General features: G+C 36.4%; 3 protein-coding genes and 1 long non-coding RNA gene across 7 annotated transcripts; 3 read left to right on the top strand and 1 right to left on the bottom strand.

Annotated features, from left to right (window-relative positions):
* The first annotated feature begins 6,976 nt into the window (after positions 1-6,976).
* LOC108995453 (40S ribosomal protein S9-2-like) lies at positions 6,977-10,284 on the top strand. Its single transcript, XM_018971027.2, has 3 exons — positions 6,977-7,114; positions 7,883-8,264; positions 9,785-10,284. The coding sequence occupies exons 1-3, from the start codon at positions 7,087-7,089 to the stop codon at positions 9,966-9,968; spliced, it is 594 nt and encodes a 197-aa protein (XP_018826572.1). The 5' UTR covers positions 6,977-7,086; the 3' UTR covers positions 9,969-10,284.
* Positions 10,285-10,559: 275 nt separating this feature from the next.
* LOC108995452 (pectinesterase 1) lies at positions 10,560-11,601 on the top strand. The gene has a single exon (XM_018971026.2). The coding sequence runs from the start codon at positions 10,727-10,729 to the stop codon at positions 11,441-11,443; it is 717 nt and encodes a 238-aa protein (XP_018826571.2). The 5' UTR covers positions 10,560-10,726; the 3' UTR covers positions 11,444-11,601.
* A 3,967-nt stretch (positions 11,602-15,568) lies between these two features.
* Positions 15,569-19,894, bottom strand: LOC108995479. 3 transcript variants are annotated; one of them, XR_001996865.2, is made up of 4 exons: positions 19,714-19,894; positions 19,348-19,620; positions 16,587-16,651; positions 15,569-16,492 (listed from the first exon to the last, which is right to left on the bottom strand). It is a non-coding gene; the product is annotated as an uncharacterized LOC108995479 (long non-coding RNA). The 3 variants fall into 3 exon arrangements; XR_004800890.1 differs by having other exon boundaries at positions 15,569-16,651; XR_001996864.2 differs by lacking the exons at positions 15,569-16,492; positions 16,587-16,651 and adding an exon at positions 18,630-18,735.
* On the top strand, positions 17,019-18,763 carry LOC108995477 (protein LURP-one-related 11-like). Of its 2 annotated transcripts, XM_018971055.2 has the most exons (3): positions 17,022-17,888; positions 17,963-18,196; positions 18,296-18,763. In XM_018971055.2, exons 1-3 carry the CDS (start codon positions 17,628-17,630, stop codon positions 18,428-18,430), a joined length of 630 nt encoding a protein of 209 aa, XP_018826600.1. In that variant the 5' UTR covers positions 17,022-17,627; the 3' UTR covers positions 18,431-18,763. The 2 variants fall into 2 exon arrangements, with proteins under 2 accessions (XP_018826599.1, XP_018826600.1); XM_018971054.2 differs by having other exon boundaries at positions 17,019-17,888; positions 17,963-18,763.
* Positions 19,895-20,244: the final 350 nt, after the last annotated feature.

Below are 20,244 nucleotides of genomic sequence, written 5' to 3'. Positions count from 1 at the left end.
TTTTCAAATACCATATTCTACTAATTTTATAAATACTTATATGATTTTTTTCTCTCAAATACAGTATTATTTTTCAAACCAACATTGATATTAAAAATAATAATTTTTTGTAATATGTACATTTTCCAACGCGATGATATTTTTAAATATGATTTTATCCGCATATATAATGGTAATATTTTTTATTGGATTTGTCTAACGGTAACATTTTTGTCATTTTCATATAACGATAATATTTTTTTTAGTTTTTCTAACGGTAATACCTATTTGAGTATGGACGATAAATGTTTTTTGTCATTTCTCAAACGGTAACATTTTTTGTCATTTCTCTAATGGTAATATTTTTTATCTTTTCTCTAACGGTAACATTTTTAATTTTTGATTCCAACGGTAATTTTTTTTGTTTTTCCTCTAATAGTAATATTTTTTGTCATTGCTCCAACAGTAACCTTTTTTGCCCTATATATAACGGTAACTTTTTCCTATATAAATACGCATTCTGCTTGCATTCAAATTTCACATTTTCAGAAACCCAAATCTCTTTTGATCTAAGAACCGAAGTTCAACATTCCCCCTCATCTTCAACTCATTTCATCGAATGACTCGTTCTTTTTTTTTCACAAATTGATCACATACTTGTCTTTTGAAGAAGAGTTAGATGTTGTTCTTAATGATGAGACCGATGGAGAGTCATCGAAGTATCATGGCAATCGCCAATATCGTAAGTTTATTTGGCGTGATCATATTCAAGAGCACGAGCGCTTTTTTCTCGACTATTTCGTAGAAAATCCAGTATATCCTTCGAATCTATTTCGAATGAAATTTCAGATGAGTCGTCCCTTATTTCTTCGTATTCTAAATGAAGTAGAGACTTACAAACTCTACTTCTTCTAGAGAAGAGATAATGTCAGAAGACTCAGTTTATCTTTTATGCAAAAGATAATCGCAACACTTAGAATGCTGGTGTATGGGATTACTGCAGATTTTATAGATGAATACATACGTATTAGTGAAAGTACCGCAATTGAGAGCCTCAAAAAATTCGTGAAGACAATCGTAAGTATTTTTTCAGATGAATATTTGTGGTCTTCAAATGCCAATGATATTGTTCGATTGCTTGTGATTGGTGAACAACGAAGATTTCCAAGAATGTTAGGAAGCATTGATTACATACATTGGAAATGAAAAAATTGTCTCGCTGCCTAGAAATGTATGTACTCCGGTCACATCCGTGAACCAACTATTATTTTAGAAGCAATTGGTTCATATGATCTTTGGATGTGGTATGCATTTTTTGGTATGTCCGATTCACATAATGATATTAGTGTGCTAAAGTGATCTTTTATTTTCACAGAACTTGCCAAATGGCGTACTCCTCCAATTAATTACACAATCAATGGCAATGGCTATACTATGGGGCACTACTTTGCGGATGGTATTTATCCCAAATGGTCAACGTTTGTGAAGATGATTCCATCTTCACAAGGGAATAAGAAGAAGAATTTTTCTGCAACATAAGAATCCATAAGAAAATATGTGAAGCTTGCATTTTGGGTACTTCAACGACAATTTGCAATCGTTCGTGGACCTTCTCGAATGTTCAAAATCAAGGAGCTAATAAATATAATGAAAGCATGTGTAATTATACATAACATGATCATTGAGAATGAGCGTGATGATAGTCAATGTCCTAACATGGAGTATGATCAAGTTGATTATGAGGTATCAAAAATTGTCGCGCAATTCAACAAACGAATTTATCAACTTCATTCAGCGCCATCATGAAATTAGAGACAGCTTGGCACATCATCAACTACAAGCAGATTTAATTGAACATAAAAAAACAACTTTATTCCTAACAATAGAAGATAATTTTCTATTGGATTTTTTCTCTTCTCATTAGTAGCGACTATGCTTTTCTGTTTCTTCAATTTCCATTCCAAAAAACATATTTTCTTCAAGAACATGCTGATTATTACTGTAATACTTTCGTTACTTGTAATAGTTTAAACATTTGTAATGCCGAAAATAATCAAGCAACATATATATATGTTAAACAAAGTTCAACGACCACATCTTTAAGTTGCGTCATTAAATACTTGATAACGTACAAAGTATAAAATACAATAAACATGACAAATATTTAACAATAACCCTAAGCATCAGTCTCAACACCCAATTCAATGCCAAGCAAATTATAAAAATGTCCACCTACTAAATAATAAATAAGTTACATAAAAAAATCCAATCAATTTTCTGATGCATTGCAATTGGCCAATATCTCGCTTTGAAGTTGCTAGAAATATACCCGCTAAACTCCAGACCACAAATTCAAATCAAGCAACATTATTTGCTCATCTCTCTCCCACTGCTCTCTCTTCAATTTTCCTTCGGACGATTTCCACTTTCTCCACCTCTAACCTTAGTCTCTCGTCCTCTTGTCTATTTTTATTTCTCTCTCTTTCTCGATCATATGCCATCTTCTCGGTCTTGAGCTGGAAAAACTCTTTCTCTTGAGCACGTAACTCCTCAAGAAGAGTATACTTGAGCTTGTTCAGGTCCACAAGCTCATTTGATGGTCTGCCTTGGTCCTTAGATTTTTCTTTCTCAACTTCCCTTCCCATTGGCCTCTCCAATTCAATTACATCATTGTCCACAATATTCTCTACCTCCGTACAACCAACTGAATCAGATGCAACTGTTGAGGTACGCGTCGGGGTCAGGGACATTGTCGACCCTCGCTTTGTCCTATCCTTTGTGCAACATTGAATCCACTTCGGTTGGTCTTTCAACAGGTGTAAACAATGCTTAAACTGAAACAAGGTTTTCTTCAAAGATTGGTATATGATCTACGTTTTGTCAAACTTCCAATTCAAGAAAAAAAAAAAAAAGGGTATTAAAATTAACCATCCAGCAAATAAAGGAAACATAACGCATAAAAATGGATGCAAAATTAGAGTAGAATAACCAAGTGGATGCTTATACCTTGTCTTGCTTAGTCATGCCACTTTTATTCAACCCTTAACTTGGGTGAGTTTAGTACAAAATTTGTTCGTCGCCTTTTGAATGGCCGATCACCGATGTATTAAGAACCCAACACTCCACTCATTTATAGTTTCTTTATACTCATTGAAGTATTGACTAATTTTTTTCCAAAGCTGGGCGTGTTTTTGGTTCGTTCCCTGGATGACATCAACACTACTATTCAACCATGCTGATACAAGTAACTTGTCTTCTTCGAGGGTGAAGTTCACACCCCTGGTTTATTTTCTTTGTGACAAAGACGCTATTTGGGGTGGGGGTGGAGAGTCATCCAAAATCACAGGTGATTGTTGACGTTGATCATCGTAAATGTGGTCAATTTGAGGCTCTTGAGTGAGGAGGTTGGTGAAGAATATATTTTCATAGTCTTGTGAATCCATCCTTAAGAAAATGTAGGCACACAATAGTTGGTAAAGATGTTACACACTTTAGAACAATATTAGTATGTGATTTTGCTAGGTTGCTCAGGAGGCCTATGGTAACATATAGGAAATTGGGCACCCTCCCTCTAATGTCTGCAACAAACGGTTGCTACTACTTATTAGCTGTCCGGATTACCATGCCTTGGAGGTGTGTGCCAAATATCCTGTGTCCCCATGATGATTTGTAATCATCACAACCAAGGGGTTAGAGAAGGAAAATCCAAGCTCAACAATGTCGCAAGAAAAAACTGTTATATTTTTACTAAGTTGAACAGCAGTTACACAAGAATTATAATTTACAAAATCCAAACAACTGGGTAGCATTCAAACGAATAAGACCATACAAATCAGCAATATGAATTTCCAAAATCCAAACAATAGGATATCAGCATGCAAATATCACAAGGCTTGATCAAAACAAAAATGAAACAAGAATATATGTATTAAAAGAGAATGTGATAAATGAATAAGAGCATTCGCATCCGATTCCCTAAAGCATGTGTGCAATATTTAGAGCTCAGAAATGTTATTTTTAATTAACAGCATGCGTAAAACAGGATCCTTGCATGAATGGCTACAAAATCGTGAACCCCGGTTGCCTTTTGTGAAAACTATCACAATTCACTTGGTGGCCATCCGGGTTCAGATTACCCAGCCATATCAATGGCGCCCCATGCCTAAACACTTGTGAATTAACCCCACTCATCATAGCCTTACACTAGACATGCAACCCCACTCAATAAGCCTAAATACCAAAAGCTGCAATGGAGGAAGGTAGAAGTAAATAACATATGCAAAATCTGAAATGCAAAATCACCAAATGCTGCCGAATGATGATGGTTTTGTCATCATCTAGACATTACCAAAATCACACTAGACATTACCAAAAGTACAAACTAGGAGAGCAAAATCAAAGCATGCAAAAGAATTGAAATACAAATCTCTAAATAACAGTTAAAATGGCAAGTATTTGTTGGAGAAAACTGAACATGAGATTTTGTCCAAACTGAGCAATAGTTACACAAAGAATGCACATCACAGAGAAAATGGCTGCAAGCTTAGACCCAAAGAATGCACATTACAGAGAAATGGTAGCAAGTTTAGACCTAAAAAATGCACATCACAGAGAAATTGTAGCAATATTATCCCAAAGAATGCACATCACAGAGAAAATGATAGCAAATTTAGACCCAATGAATCATGCAAATGGGTAAAGAAGCATTTCGAATGGGTAAAATCATACCCAAATCACATAGTAATCAAAGGGGGAAATCATAGATTAACCACGACATTTGGGATAAACAATGAAGTATGCAAATGGGTAAAATCAGACCCAAAAAACTTTAAATTTGAAGGAGTAAAATCAGAACCAACACTATCAATAGCAATGGACATCTATGATAAATCACACGGTAATCAAAGGGAATAATTACAGATAACCCACGGCATGAAGGGATAAACAATGAAGCATGCATATGGCTAAAATCAGACCCAAATCACAAGCATTTCGAAGGAGTAAACCCTAACCCAACAATAGATAAACCACGACATCGAGGGATAAACTGAAGCATGCAAGATGATAAATATGGAATCGTGAATAGTATTGACAGTGAATATATGTGTGTGAGAGAGAGAGAGAGACGATTGGCACGGGTTGAAACTAAATAGTTTAGGATTGAGATGCTACGGGAACCACTGTAGCATCTCCGATAGTTAATCTTAAAATGGGGAACAAGATGGAGGCTGTATTTGGAGTTTTTCCCAAATACAAACCCTATAAATTAGGAAAAATTCACTTTTATGAAACTGGATGTGAATGCTTTCTAGTGTCTATTTTGTCACCCTAGGCTTAGGGAGGATATCGGCGCTACTTTTTTTTTATTATTTCCTTTAGACTCATTTGTTTCGCATGCTCCCTCCCAAAAAAAAAAAAAAAAAAAAATCTACATTCCTTAGTCACTAAAAATATTTATTTTTTTAAGAGAAAGTTGCTAGAGATTTTTAGTGAGTATGCTTGGTGCTTCCAAGCAAGTATGCTCGGACTCTTTTGTGCCAAAATGCTTAGTCTTTTCATGCTTGGCATCTTCCGAGCAAGCATGCTCGGACTTTCTTGGGCCTTTATGCTCAGAGTTTTCGAGCACTCCTTGAACCCGATTTCTGCCGTGGCATTTTTTATATATATAAAAATGAAGATAATTAATTTCATATATTAAGATTTATAGAGTAAATAAATATATTATTTTATATATCTATATACATGTTATTAGTTTCAAAATAATATCTAAGATATATATCTAGATTTTAATAATCAAAATAATACCATGATATTCATCCACATAAGTGGAGATTTTCTTATATATAAAAGAAAAATGTTAGATATAGTCATAGAGTGTACAAGGACTCACACTCCCATTGAAAAATGTGGATAAATATAATACCCACATAAAAGATTTTTTTTTAATGGTATATCTCACTCTTTTTCATATAGAGTGCACATCACTTGCACACTCTATGAATATATTTAACATTACTCTATAAAAAATTATAGAATATTGTTCTCTTTGAGAAAAATAACTCAACAATATCCAATACCCCCATCGTATGCATAACTACCTTGGTCTATATTTATAGTTATATATTTTATCCAATTCGCAAAAAGAGCCTCATAAAAGATAACTTGATGTTAGGGGCAGCAATCTCTATTCGCGGGTTAGGTTTGTGTCGTGTCAAATAATGAGTATTAAATTATATGGATCAATAATTAATCATATTAGACCCTAAAATCCTAACATGACCCATATAAATAATGGGTGATACAACACAATCCGCTTAACCCACTTAATAATTAGCTTTTATTAGGTTAACCTGTACAATCCATTTAACATGTTTAAATCTATTTCATATAAATGGGTTTAGCTTACCTATATATTTATTTTTTAACCTAATTAATATAATTTCATATATAATATAATGATAACTATATAAATCATTCACAATGACAATTGGATTCATGATAAGATATTTTATTATCAACATCTAAACTAATAATATATAAGAAAATTAATATTTTCATAAAATAAAATCACATATTGACAAAAAGAGTTTAATATTTTGAGATATTGAGAGTAATGCTACATACAGTCGTGGGGTGTGCAAGTGCAGAAAAATCATTTTGAAAAAGAGTAGGGTCTACTATTAAAAAATTAATTTTTTTTCATGTGTTCTGTATTTACTCACTTTTTTTAAAGGGATTGAGCGGCCCTTACGCACTCTACGACTTTAAATATCATTTCTCATATTTTATATATTGTTCGGGTCAAATTTACGGATCGTGTCATATATTGCCGCCTCTACTTGATGTATAATAATGTTCGTTTATACAGTAAATTTAAATTCCAAAGTAAAAAAAAAAAAAGAAGCTTCATCTTAAGTTGGGCTTACATGAATCGTGAGTCTCACATGGGCTGACCCAACAAAGCAGAACCACTACGTTGGCCCACGGGTATTCATTTGTGATTTCAGGATTAGGGTTTAGGGTTTCCTTATAAGGGCACGGAACCTCCTTTTAATTTTTCGTAGCTGCTGAAGAGAGAGCGAGACAGGGAGCGAGCAAGAGAGAGCCATGGTGCACGTCTCGTTCTACCGCAACTGTAAGCCATTTTTGCCACTTCGAAGCTCATCTCTTTTGCTCTTGAAACGTCGCGTTCTTTCATCGTGCACTATATATATCACACTTGTTACCGATCAAAAAAAAAATATATCACACTTGTTACCCATAAAAAAATATGTCACAATTGTTTCTTACTCATTTAACGTCTGATCTTTGGTGTTGATGAAGCTGTTTTTGTTTTTGAAATTTTTCTCTGGTCGCTGAAAAATTGAGGAAAGGCATTTAAGGTGGGACCTCAGATCTTATGCTTAATTTGATGAAATCATTGCTGCAGGCACACTTTTTCAGTTGGGGGGGTTGTGATCTGGTGTTTAAAGTACCGGATGGAAGTTTTTGATTTTGGATAATTGGCTATGTTTCGCTGTCAAGGAAGCTTGAGATCTAATGTTAAAATTCATTTTGAATGCCTTGCATTTTTTCTTTTGTTTGCTTTATGAGAAAACGAGCAATTTAATTGTTTCTAACAATTGTGGGAAGCTTACAAATTGCAAACACCGAGATTAGTTGAGTAAGCTTTTTTGCTTATTGTATTGGATACACCCACAAGAGCAGAGCATGTTGAGATTTGACCTTTTCCCATCGTCAGTTTCTTAGCATCCAAACACAGAGATACTTCTAATATATCTTATTCTAGAGTTTCCTCATATCCACAACAAAGTTAACAGATCATGTTGGGACGTCTATTAAAGATTACAGATTATTTTTTTACTCTATAATTACGTTATTATAAACTCTGGGTGATATATAGATGGGAAGACCTTTAAGAAGCCCCGCCGTCCATATGAGAAGGAGCGTTTGGATGCTGAGTTGAAGCTTGTGGGAGAGTATGGGCTGCGATGCAAGAGAGAGCTGTGGAGGGTTCAGTATGCTCTGAGCCGTATTCGTAACAATGCAAGGATGCTTCTGACCCTTGATGAGAAGAATCCACGGAGGATCTTTGAGGGTGAAGCTCTTCTCCGGAGGATGAACCGTTATGGGCTTTTGGATGAGAGTCAGAACAAGCTTGATTATGTCTTGGCCCTGACTGTCGAGAACTTTCTTGAGCGCCGCCTTCAGACACTTGTCTTCAAGTCGGGCATGGCAAAGTCTATCCACCATGCTCGAGTGCTCATCAGGCAGAAGCATATAAGGTAAAACCATCTTGTCTGTGTGACATATATAATATCAACATATAGAGTAACTGCTTCAATATTTCTGTGTAGATTTTAACCGGGTAAAAGACTTGTTGCGTATGCACGGTCTTCCTCATCATAAAAATTTTCTGTGTAGCTCTGAAAGTAGGTTGCAGCTAGATTTGGTGGTTGATTCTCAAAGCCTGGTTTCCCTTGTATGGTTGAAATGTAAGAGCTGTAGTTGATAAGGATGTATTCATGGAAGGAAGTCCTTGAAAGATGAAACATGACCTCTATTATTAGTGTTTTTGTGCTTCATATGAATGTGGTATTTCTATCCGGAACCTGGGGGAATTATGTAGGTAGTGGCGGTGTTAACAGTAGATTCATTCAATGGTGATGGCTATTTAGTGCATGTGAAACAAATAGATGTGATGGTGTTACTGATAAAAAAAGATGTGATGTTAACCCCAAGGGGTTGGCGCAAGTGGTAAAAGCCTTGGTCTTGGTGGTATGCTCCTTCTAGGTATAAGGTTTGAATTCTCTTGAATGCAAACAATTTCTTGGGGACATCGGACTCGGGAACATCCCCTTGAATTACCAGAGGCGCACTTGTAGGAAATTCTTTGTTGAGGGTCTGTGCATCTCCGGGATTAGTCGGGACTTTAATCTCGAACACCTTGTGCCAATAAAAGAAAAAAAGATGTGATAATGTTCTAGGTTACAGTGTTAGGGTAGTGCGGTGTGTTGATGAATTACAAGAAATTCCTAGGAATATTGTACCTGGGCACACCGCAATCTATGTGTTTGCAAGTGCACGTGTTTTTCATGGGAGTATAAGACTCCAATTGAGAATCTTGGGTTTTATTCGAATGTCTTTAGAGTGTTATTACTGCTAGTTTGATTAATATAAGCTCTTTGTTGTTGTAAGTACACTCCCATGGATTAGTATTCTCAGAAATAGGCTCCTAAAATCCTTGTACTACCATTTTGTTGATATTACTGTTTTTTCTACGTAGTGTTGTGTAACTTTCTTCAGGGATCTGCCTTCAATCAGAAGACATTGAGAAAATAAGTGAATGAAACTAGGTTGTCTCGTGTATTCTTCTTCTTTATCTGGCATACAAGTTCCACCAATCGAATTTGTATATCAGATAATCCGTGAGAACTCTTAGTGCAGAATCAAACCCAGAAAACCTGAGTCTACAGTTAACCGCAAGTTTGCCCGTAAAACACTAGGCTGATCCCTGATGGGGTTTAATTAGCCTTCTTAAAAACTGAACCCAGCTAGCAAGCAATTACCATGGTTACTGGTGTTCCAAAAGTGTAAAATATTTTGCCCCCGCGTTTAATGAATAATGTCTCCCATAAAACAAAGGAAAAAACGATCTTTGGTGTAGTCACGGAAATTGTTTTGTTTGTTTCCCTCAACAAACGTTTGAACTTTGAACTCCCACTTTAAATGATTTTGGCTTCTATACTTGTGAGCATAAAGGGCCTTTTGTTCGTAAAATGCTGAATGTCTTTTGGTTGGGCAGGGTTGGGAGACAGGTTGTAAACATCCCATCATTCATGGTGAGGGTTGATTCACAGAAGCACATTGATTTCTCACTTACCAGTCCATTTGGTGGTGGACGACCTGGAAGAGTGAAGCGAAGGAACCAAAAGAGCGCTGCTAAGAAGGCTGCTGGCGGAGATGCAGATGAGGAGGACGAGGAATGAGCCATGGATTTTGGGACGTTGCATGCTAGTGGGGCTGGGGTCTCAACTTATGTTGAACTTTCAATATTTTGGTTGCACTGTTTAACATCGTTTTAAATGAAGAATAGAACTGGCTGGTTGATATTTGTGTACAATTTGTGTTTCCATTATCGAGAATTATTGTAGGTTGCTGACATTGACTGGCCTTTATGCTAGTTATTTCTTTGTGGGATGTGCTTCTTGGCCATGTTAGTGGTTTACAAATCAAGTTGGAACTAGCCTAGTATTTTGGTCTACTGTTCTCATATATTATCTGTAATGTAATTTATCTTTTCCTGATTGTAGTTAATTTCGATGGTTCTTTTATTCCCCCCACCGGGCCACCCCCTCGAACTTCTGTTGCATGCGTATGGCCTTGGCCGGTCTGTATGGGGGTTGTGTTGGTGGGCGTACAAGGAACTTCTTCTTTTTCTTCTTTCGTCTTTAACTGTTGAATTACGTCACTTAAATCCGTGACTTTCCTGGGAAAGTCCCATGTATTTGTTGCAATCCATGACCAGCACAGAAAAAATACCAATAAACTCAAAACTCAGTCGTATACCCAATTCTATATTTGATTGTTGTTTGGTATATAAACAATAATATATTTCATTTCATGCCCTTCATCCTTTCCTTCTCATCCACTCAAAACACTCCCTAAAAGTCGTCTATTCCACAAACACGCTTCAGCCCTCTTCAAGCATCCATAGCAAACGCCAAAACTGAGGAAGAAAGCAAACATGGATTCTGTCAACATCTTCAAAGGTTATGGAAAAGTAAACGACCTCGAAGATCAATCATCCCAACACCGGAACACCACCACCCCCTCCAGAAAGCCACTCATCTTCACATTCTCCATCTTAGCCATCCTCCTCTTGACGCTGACCATCGGCGTATGGCTCGGAGCCCTGATCCACCACACAGAAACCGAGCCGCCCGAGTTCCCACCACTCTCGTCAATCAGGGTCGTGTGCGAGGTGACTCGCTACCCGGAATCTTGCTTCTCCAGCATATCCTCCCTCAACCTCAATCCCAACCCCCCCTCCCCAGAACCAGCCGACCCAGAGGCCATTTTCAAGCTCTCCCTCCGAGTCTCCATCGCCGAACTCTCGAACTTCAAACCCACGATCTCGAATTCGAACGAGGCTGCTTTGCGCGACTGTCGAAGCCAGATAGAGGAAGCGATGGGTCAACTCAATGACTCATTGGTGGCGATGGATGTGGGCCCAGGAGAGAAGGTGTTGACGGAGGCCAAGATCGGAGACCTAAAAACGTGGATAAGCGCTGCGATGACGGACCAGGAGACGTGCTTAGATGGGTTGGAGGAGATGGAGTCAACGGCTCTCCAAGCGGTGAAGACGAAGATGCAGAAGGCCAGGGAGTACACCAGCAATAGCTTGGCGATATTGGCTAATATACACACTCTTCTTGGCCAGTTCCATATGTCCCTTCATTGATTTTGTTTTTTTTTTTTTTTTGTTTTTAAACCACCTAAAATCGTTTTGGGTGCTGTTTTGTCTACCATTTGTGTGATTTTAGTTTTTGTTATTTCGTGCACTTATGTATATCTTTTTGGGGGTTTCATAGGCGTATTCATTCATTCAAGATTGATCAAGTCATTGCCTAACCCTAACTCGGTATCAGTAACTCTACAATGGAACCTAGTGATAGGAAATCTATATGGGATTAAGGAAGAAGTCTTATCCTCTTGGCATTTTACTCCTCCATACTAACATCCATGCCATGACCTTTCATTCATCAACGCTCATGAAAATGATCTCTACTAATAATCCAGCTGATACAGGGAGATATGATGGATCTAATGGCATTGGAATATCTTGAGAAAAATAAAAATACATAATTTATGCAGGAATGATAAGACAGAATTTGAGCATTAGTGCGTATAATATATGATAATATCTTGAGCATAACTTTAATTACAGGTATCAAAAGCACGCATTATATCCCAATTTAAAGCATAAAAAAGAAAAAATTCCAATTTAAAAGTCTCTTTTTGGTGCATGTGTTATGGTCACCATAGTACTCTTCATCGTCTTCATCTCAGTTTTAAACCAAAAGTGTTGGACTCGAGCCGTTACAAATGATAGGAAAGCCAAACCTCATCAGAAGTGTTGGATTTGAGTATATGTCATCTATAATAAAATGATCTGACGAGGATCTTGAAGATTTAAGAAGTGGAGATGGTTATATTCCAAATTGAGTATAAAAGATAGTGATTGAGAGATCTCATATTACTTGGAAGAGAGAAACTCCATCATTTTATAATGATTCAAAGAGGTTCCAATTATAATTTCAAAATTGCTACAGGCAACCGAGGTGCAAAACCGTGGGGAAATCGGCTGGCCACGTCAGCTAATATATTAAAAAAAGAAGAAGGTGAAAACATAACTCAGACGAAAATAGGAAGAGGGAAAATTCATATTTCAGAAGAAAGAAGAGATTGTGTCTGGGTTTGGAAGAAAAAATCTGCGATTTTGGGTCTGGAAGAAAGAAGAGATCGCCGTCATTGTCATCTTCGGGTTTGGAATTCAACAAGCAAATAGACGAGTCAAACACTAAGATTCCAAAAAAAAAAAAAAATGCTTACCACCTCAGAGTCCCATAAGTGAACATTTCTATAACAAAGTTGATGTTCCTATTTGTAGTATCAACCCAAGAAGTGTAAAATTTCATAATGTTCGGGTGCTTCAGTGTCTTAAGGAGATGAATCTCACAATAGTCTTTCAAGATCTTCAGGGCTTTGCAAGAAATCATAAAGCTTAACCTGGTTCCAGGCAACTTCAATGCCTTCATACTCATCAAATGCCTTGTAATTGCAATGATGAAACACCAAAAACTGACAAATATATCATATACCCATTCACAACAACAAGTAGAAAGGCCCAAAAGAGCTCAAATTTTGAAAAAACCTGAGATGGGTATGCAACAAGTAAGGTGAATGACCAAAAAAGGTTCAATTTGAAGGAAAATTTGGAATTGGTGTTCATGAAACTTAAACATAAATAAGGATTTAAAATTCATACACTGTCTTTGAAGATCTTTTGTCGAGGATTTCATTGTACTGCAACAAACAAAGGAGCCAAAAAATATTAGACTCAAAGTGGAGAGAGAGAGAAAGAGAGGGTGTACTCTGCCATATCTACCAGTTGGATCAACTTCAACAAACTCAGAGTACTCCGATTCAAGATGGGTACGATAATTCATCCTCTACTTTTTTTCCTCAGAATTCTTGGCTCACTTTTTCATTCATCTGACTAGCTTTCCCTCTGTGACTCTACTTATACAACCGTTTTGACATGCACACAGAATTTATCATAAAAAGAATAAATTATTTACGAGAGAGAGAGAGAGAAAGAAAGGCTTCGAAAGTCCTCCATCATAGGTTTTGTGTGGGGAAGGTGGAAGACGAAGAGGGAAGATGGAAGGGAGCTCTAGAAATGAGGGAAAAAGGGATTTCGAGTGGGAAGGTGCAAGGGAATTCTGAAATGCAAGGAAAATGTGGAGAGAGAGAGAGAGAGAGAGAGAGAGAGAGAGAGAGAGAGAGAGAGAGAGAGAGAGAGAGAGAGAGAGAGAGAGAGAGAGAGAGAGAGAGAGGTATCGTTTACATTTTGCCACATGGGACGCGGTTTCTCCGCGATTCCCATGGCCGATTGTCTATAGAGTTTTTCTTATAATTTTGATTAGTACTTTTGGAATATAGATCTAGATATGACCTAAATCCTCCTTAAATCATTACACTAATTAAGTATGAATAAATCTTGAAAGTAGCCACTGTGCAGCTGCATCCAGTGCTCACCTGATGTGTCCGAAACGGTGCGTTTCGTTGAGTGACTGACTACGTCTGCGGATCCTTTACGTTTTGAATTCATTTCCTTTTGAGAGAGAGAGAGAGTGATGATGAGAGAGAGAGCTCGAGATGTGAGAGAGAGAGCTCGAGTGTGAGAGAGAGCTCGAGTGTGAGAGAGAGCAGAGATGAGAGAGAGTCTATCTGACGAGAGAGAGCTCGAGATGAGAGAGAGAGTCGATCTGATGAGAGAGAGACCGAGATGAGTGAGAGAGCTCGAGATGAGAGAGAGAGCGGAGATAAGAGAGAGAGTCGATCTGATGAGAGAGAGACTGAGATGACTGAGAGAGCTCGAGATGAGTGAGAGAGCGGAGATGAGAGAGATACGATGAGAGAGAGAACTGTGATGAGAGAGAGAGTCGAGGAGAGAGAGAAAGAGCTGAAAGAGAGAAGCCGTTTGGTGAGTTCACCAAAAAAAAAAAAAAAAAAGAAAAAAAAAATAACAAAAGGACTAGAAGCAGCCACGTAGTGTGTACAATATGTGCACAATTACAGTGGCTGTTCTGTAGCACTACTCATTAAGTATAGGTTGATAAGGGTCACAAAAATTTTTGAGGTTGAATTTTTTCTTAAATTATGATTTTAAATTTGCAAACAAGTTTAAACTATTTTTTTAAATAATATAATTTTATAGACATATGTTTAGTGGATTTTAAATCTAACTTAGCAATCTTCATTGCTTTCTTGTTAAAAAAGAAAAGGAGACTCCGTTGAAACAAACTTATTGCTCTACCGATGAGAGAAGGTTGGGAAGACAAAGCAATTGTAAGAAATAGTGTTGTGCTCATTGAATGGATTAGAAACAGAGTGATTATTAGATAATTCCAAAGTATAGGTAGAAAGTACTCTCATCCTATCATAAGATGTCGTGTCAATTAAAATTAGTGCTTATGCAAGCAATTTAATTATATGACTGTGGTAATAGGATGAAAGTACCATGTTATCCAAAATTCGGGAGTACCTAATAATCTTTCTTGGAAACAAGCTCCCGAACTGTTGAAGTAGACGACATTACTAACTAGTTGTTAAATTCTAATTATGCTCCGTCAAATTATATAGCATAAATAGTTGTATCAGGGAAAAATAGCTTTGGCATATTAAAAGAAATATTGGTACAAACAACTTTATACAATTTTTATCGGATCATGTGTTGCTAATCTACGTAAAATCAGTTGGCGTTTGGGAGACATATTCATGTCATTTAGGATATGCTTGGATAGTGAGATAAGAATTTTTAATTTTAGATAAAAGTTTAAAATATCATTTTGTAATATTATTATTATTTTAAGATTTAAAAAACCTGAATTGAGATTTGAAAAAAATTAAATTGTTTATCATTTTTTGTGTGAAAATTTAAAAAAATTATAATAATGAAATAAGATGCGATATTTTGGACAAAGGCTACAGACCCCATAATCTCTTCTCCGTACTCAAATTTGAATGTCATGTCATGTTTTCACATCCAATGCAATAAAGATGGGGGAACTAGTGTTGGTTAAATAAACAATAATAAAATTATAATTATAATGAAATTAAAATTAAGACGAAACTAGTTTGGATTGAGGTACGAAAATTTCGTTCTCTTTAAAAAGATTCAAGCTTTCTGCGATATACAAAATTTTTTAAATGAACCGGTACAACAAAACTCCTTTTGATTTGTCTCCTCCAAGATACAATAACCCAACTGATCGTCGTATAGCTCAAATATTCTCTGCACAAGTAGTTAAGCCCAAAGCTCCACTGAAAGAACATCTCTATTGTCTAGAAAATCTCTCAAAAATATATACACACTTCTTTTGTTTTGTTTTGTTTTTTTTGTTTTCTATATTCAAACTCCTCTATATTGTACCCAAAATAATAGACTCTTGAAAACAGCCATGCGTGTTAAACCCTCTAGCTGATCTTTTTCAAATATAGAAATTAAAACCTCAATAAAGCAGCAAGGAATTATGAGTAATTTGTGATAGAAACGTACAAGAAGCCATAAAATCGGTTTTTATTATTTGTTTGAAAAATAGACACTCACGTACAAGACGACTCCTTCACTTTTACAAAACTTATCAATTCATCTCATTTCATCTGTGAAAACAAACGAGATAATATTCCAGATTAACACCAAACACAAAACGTTCATTTACAAGAATAAAAAGACACGACACCAAAATAATTGAGAAGCCAACATTAATACATATTACAAAAAACAATTAAAGATAAAAACCATCTGGAGTTTGAAAGAGTCTGTTGAAAGCAAAGTAAGAAATTAAGAGCATGGTTACACATTGACCAACGTTATCAACCATAATTTTTAATTTTTTTAAAAAAACTGATCAACTTTAAAAGATACTCAATCATGGTCAACAATAAATCCAAGGTAACTCCTAACCTTAATGGCTTAAAAGAATTTCAAAAAACACCATTAGTACTAGACATGAATAAACAAACGTTACAACTAATATTTATTAAAAAATACCAACACCATCAGGAATGCATGACCTACTCCCTAAAATCTTATCATTTCTTTAAGATAGATTTGAATAAGAGAGGGAGAATAAAATTTACATTATAAATTAATCAGATAAGTTAACCGACTTTCCTTATTTAATTTGAGTGGCTGATAATTATCCAAACTCCAGAAAAAGGCCTACAGGGAAAATAAGAAACTTTATAACCAGAATTCTATGGGGAGATAATAATATATATTAAAGAAGAGGTCTAGGATTTCTCGTTGATTTTACCTAAAACACATCCACAAAACTGGTAGTGGAATACTCATTACTAAATGCCGCCAGAGAAAGGCCTGCTGAGAGAGACAGAAACAAGCACATTCTTTCACAAAAAAATTATTGCAGGATGCTTGTTTCTATGCTGGCCAAATTCTATATGATCTCAAGTCACTGTTTGGTCATATTTTAGCCATTTGTCATTGAATACTAGCCACAAGGTTTCTCAATACCCCCCCATCTTAGTCTAATGTCCACTAGGCAGCCATGGAGGAGGAATCCAGTGCTTTTATTTTTATTTTTTGGGTTGGTGTGGGACAGCAAGGTTAGAGTTTTGTGAGAAATTTAGACACTATCCAAGATGTTAATTATATGACTGTGTCACCAAACTAGGCAATTGGTATGTAATACAATCGATATTTTCTACAAAATATAAATTAAGTTCATAAAATAATGACGGATTTCTCATGCTACACAACATTTTTGCTTGAAGAAAGCCTCATCTATTCAGTGCATGAATGTTGTTCATATTGTCTAGTGATACATGGCAGTTCTTGATAAGGATTCCACCGTTGTCAGGTATCTAATCATACAAAGCATGACATGAAACTTACTGTGTTCAAAATACATAGGAAGTGGCTGTCTCTACAGTACTGGATCAAGAACATGAAACTTACTGTGTACGCAACGTTAACTCCATAATAAAACCACCAAGTGGGAGATCAATTGACTAAAATATCCAGAATGTAACAGTGAAAGCTCCATATATAGAGTCATTAAATGATAAGGTTCAAGTACACTTGCATAGCCACATATGAAAAGTGGGCGCTTTTTAAAATAATGACTTATTGCTATTTTTTCAGGAGTGTTTTTTATTGCTAAAGAACAAGTCAAGAACTTAAACAACGATTATCTAGTTCTCCTATGCCAATCTTTCAAATGATCATATTATTATTCCAATATATAAAAAGCATTACTCGGTTGAAAAAAATTATGCTCTATATATATATATATCTACTAAACTTCCTACATAGCTTACTTCTAAATGCTCAATAGATGTTGGTGAGTAAATCCAACTTTATGACTGTAAAGGTCCATCCCCAAGTAGTAATTCCCTCTGCCTCCTGCTACTTCACTTCCAAACAAGAAACTTATACAATATGGATGAAGTCTCTAGTGCTTGGTTGCAAAGGTTGCACTGTCTTTGATGCGAAGGGTCAACTTGTGTATCGTGTTGATAACTACAATTGCAACTTTAGAGATGAAGTTAATCTTATGGATTCCAAGGGCAAGGTCCTCTTCACAGTACCAAGAAAGGTAAAAGGTAATGAATAGCATTATTTTGACAAGTTTGAGACTCTTACTTATGTTCATAGTTTGCGTTTTTGTAGAGATTCAAATTGTTCAGGTTTTGGGAGGGCTACAGATCCACAGACAAAGAGATTGAAATGAAAAGACCTGGTTTCCAAGTTAGGAAAACCTTGAGGATTCCAAGAGGGGACTCACCATGCGAGGTTATTGTGGGGTTAGATGAGAATCAGCCACGCCATTATAAGATCCATAGCTGGAGTAGTTGCAAGTCAGCGTGCAAGCTAGTAGATCAATTCGGGGGCCTCGTTGCAGAGGTGAATTTATTCTATAACTTTTCTCATTCATTCATTCTTGTAGAACTGAGAGCTCATTGCTCAGGTGATAGAACTAACATATCCTGTTTTCATGGACAGTTGAAGAGAAAGAAATCAGCAGGTGGAGTTGATTTGGGCAACGATGTTTTGACCCTGGTTGTGGAGCCCTACTTTGATCACTCTCTTATCATGGGTGTTTTTGTTGTGTACTGTCTCATTAACTGTAAAATGTGAAAAGTATGGAATGACATCGGAGTATCCGAGACTCTGAGGTCATCTAGTGGGATATCTGGCAAATCTCAGACAACAAAATAAGGGAACATGTTTCTAGCTAGCCATTAGTTAGGGTTCCTCTGAATTTTGGTAAGGTAGGTTTATGTATTGGTTTAATTTCCCTCTGCATTGGAATCTCGATAAGGGCCATAAGGCTAGGTTCTGTTCAATCACCACTTTGAGCACCTTTCTAATGTATTAAACTGAAGACCACGTTTGCTCTTTTGATTATGTACTTATGTATCTCTCCTTATCCTCCATATGTGCTGCATCATGGAAACAATAGAATGGTTATTCTGACTATTACTAGTTACTGGGGGATGTGTTTGCATGTGCCTTATAACATTTCAGACTTGGTGTCACTCTCAAGGACTCAAACCAGTATGCTAGAACAGGATTGATGCTGTTGCACAATCACTCAAAAAAAAAAAAAAAAAAAAAAAAAAAAAAAAAAAACCAATAAACTGCAGTGTTGGCTAAACATGGATTCTGAGGTTAAAGATTATGTGTTTGAAATTCAATGAAGTATACATCCAGTACGATTGAGATGAGGTATGCAATATAATCTATAGCCTATAGATTATGAGTGTATCACCAAGTTGACCAAGAGTACAAAATAATCAAGTTTGGTTGGTTGAGTTTTTAACAGATTCTGAACTATGATCTCAGAAGTTTTAGCCTCTTGTATGTATGGCTATTAATCATTTTGCAAATTTTAGTTGGATTGCACAAGATCTTGCTCCTAATTACCAAGCACCAAGTGTCATTCATTTTTATTTGCTTCTCTTTTTATTCACACAGCAGACATAAAAGAAACAGAACATCTACAGAACAAACAAAAAGAAAAAAAACATAAATTTAGGACTGAATCACATTACCTTTATGAAAATAGCCTGGACGCATTCAAATGTGTAGCAGTGTCAGCTTTTGTTTGCACCCCATGGGAGTAGAGGGATTGATCGTTGTCATGTTGTAAAAGGCTTTATTTATATACAAGACCTGTGCTAATAAGCTATCGCAATTCCAAGGTAAAGCAAATTAAATTGGCTAGACACTGACTGAAACCATATTTCCATGTACCGTTGTTTGGATCATCGTCGGGTCTTTCAGCTAGAAGATTACAGGACCCCAAAAACTGGATTTTAGAATCCCTACAAGTGAAAAGGATGAAGTAATCGCATGTCAGCATTCCAAAAAAAAAAAGAAAAAATCCGACGGGCAATTCGACGGTTCTCTGCAACTACCGGTGCTTTCTTTTTGTCTGGAACCGATCAACTTGTTACCGAAACCAATTGTCTCTATCACCGAATTTTCCATCCCGGAATCTGTAACAAACCCCAAGTACTGTAATTCTTTTGTTAGCAGACTCCTTCGAGGGGAGCAACCTCCATAGAAGATGAAGAAGAGAGAGAAAATAAAAGTATATTTCTGATTAAGATTTTTATGCCATTACAAAAAGAGACCTCCACTACATATAATAGTCAGACCTCTAATAACTAACGGGCCAAGGCCCAGCACACTGAAATATCCCTGATAACAAAAGGCCAAACACACGGCCAAGTTCACAAACAAAAGGCCTAAAAGCCAGATAGAAGCAAGTAAATGGATCATGGGTCTACAATTAACCAATGGGGCTGAGCCCAAACCTCTTGCCCTTTATTATCCCAAAACAATGTCCACAGTGACTCCATTCCACTCCTGTAGAGGTACAAGATTGTGACAAATCCTACCCCTTCAAAGCACCTTGCCCACAAGGTGCGGTTATGCGTCAACCT

The sequence above is a fragment of the Juglans regia genome, chromosome 2 (assembly GCF_001411555.2).
Source record: "Juglans regia cultivar Chandler chromosome 2, Walnut 2.0, whole genome shotgun sequence".
NCBI classification, from domain to species: domain Eukaryota; kingdom Viridiplantae; phylum Streptophyta; class Magnoliopsida; order Fagales; family Juglandaceae; genus Juglans; species Juglans regia.
Note: the sequence above shows the minus strand (reverse complement) of the source record. Positions and strands in the feature narration are given on the sequence as shown.

Coding starts and splice junctions, on each gene's coding strand:
- LOC108995453 (XM_018971027.2), top strand. CDS start 7,087: ATGGTGCACGTCTCGTTCTACCGCAACT. Junction 7,115..7,882: donor CGTCTCGTTCTACCGCAACT/GTAAGCCATTTT, acceptor GGTGATATATAG/ATGGGAAGACCTTTAAGAAG. Junction 8,265..9,784: donor ATCAGGCAGAAGCATATAAG/GTAAAACCATCT, acceptor TTGGTTGGGCAG/GGTTGGGAGACAGGTTGTAA.
- LOC108995452 (XM_018971026.2), top strand. CDS start 10,727: ATGGATTCTGTCAACATCTTCAAAGGTTATGGAAAAGTAAACGACCTC.
- LOC108995477 (XM_018971054.2), top strand. CDS start 17,628: ATGTTGGTGAGTAAATCCAACTTTATGACTGTAAAGGTCCATCCCCAA. Junction 17,889..17,962: donor TCTTCACAGTACCAAGAAAG/GTAAAAGGTAAT, acceptor GCGTTTTTGTAG/AGATTCAAATTGTTCAGGTT.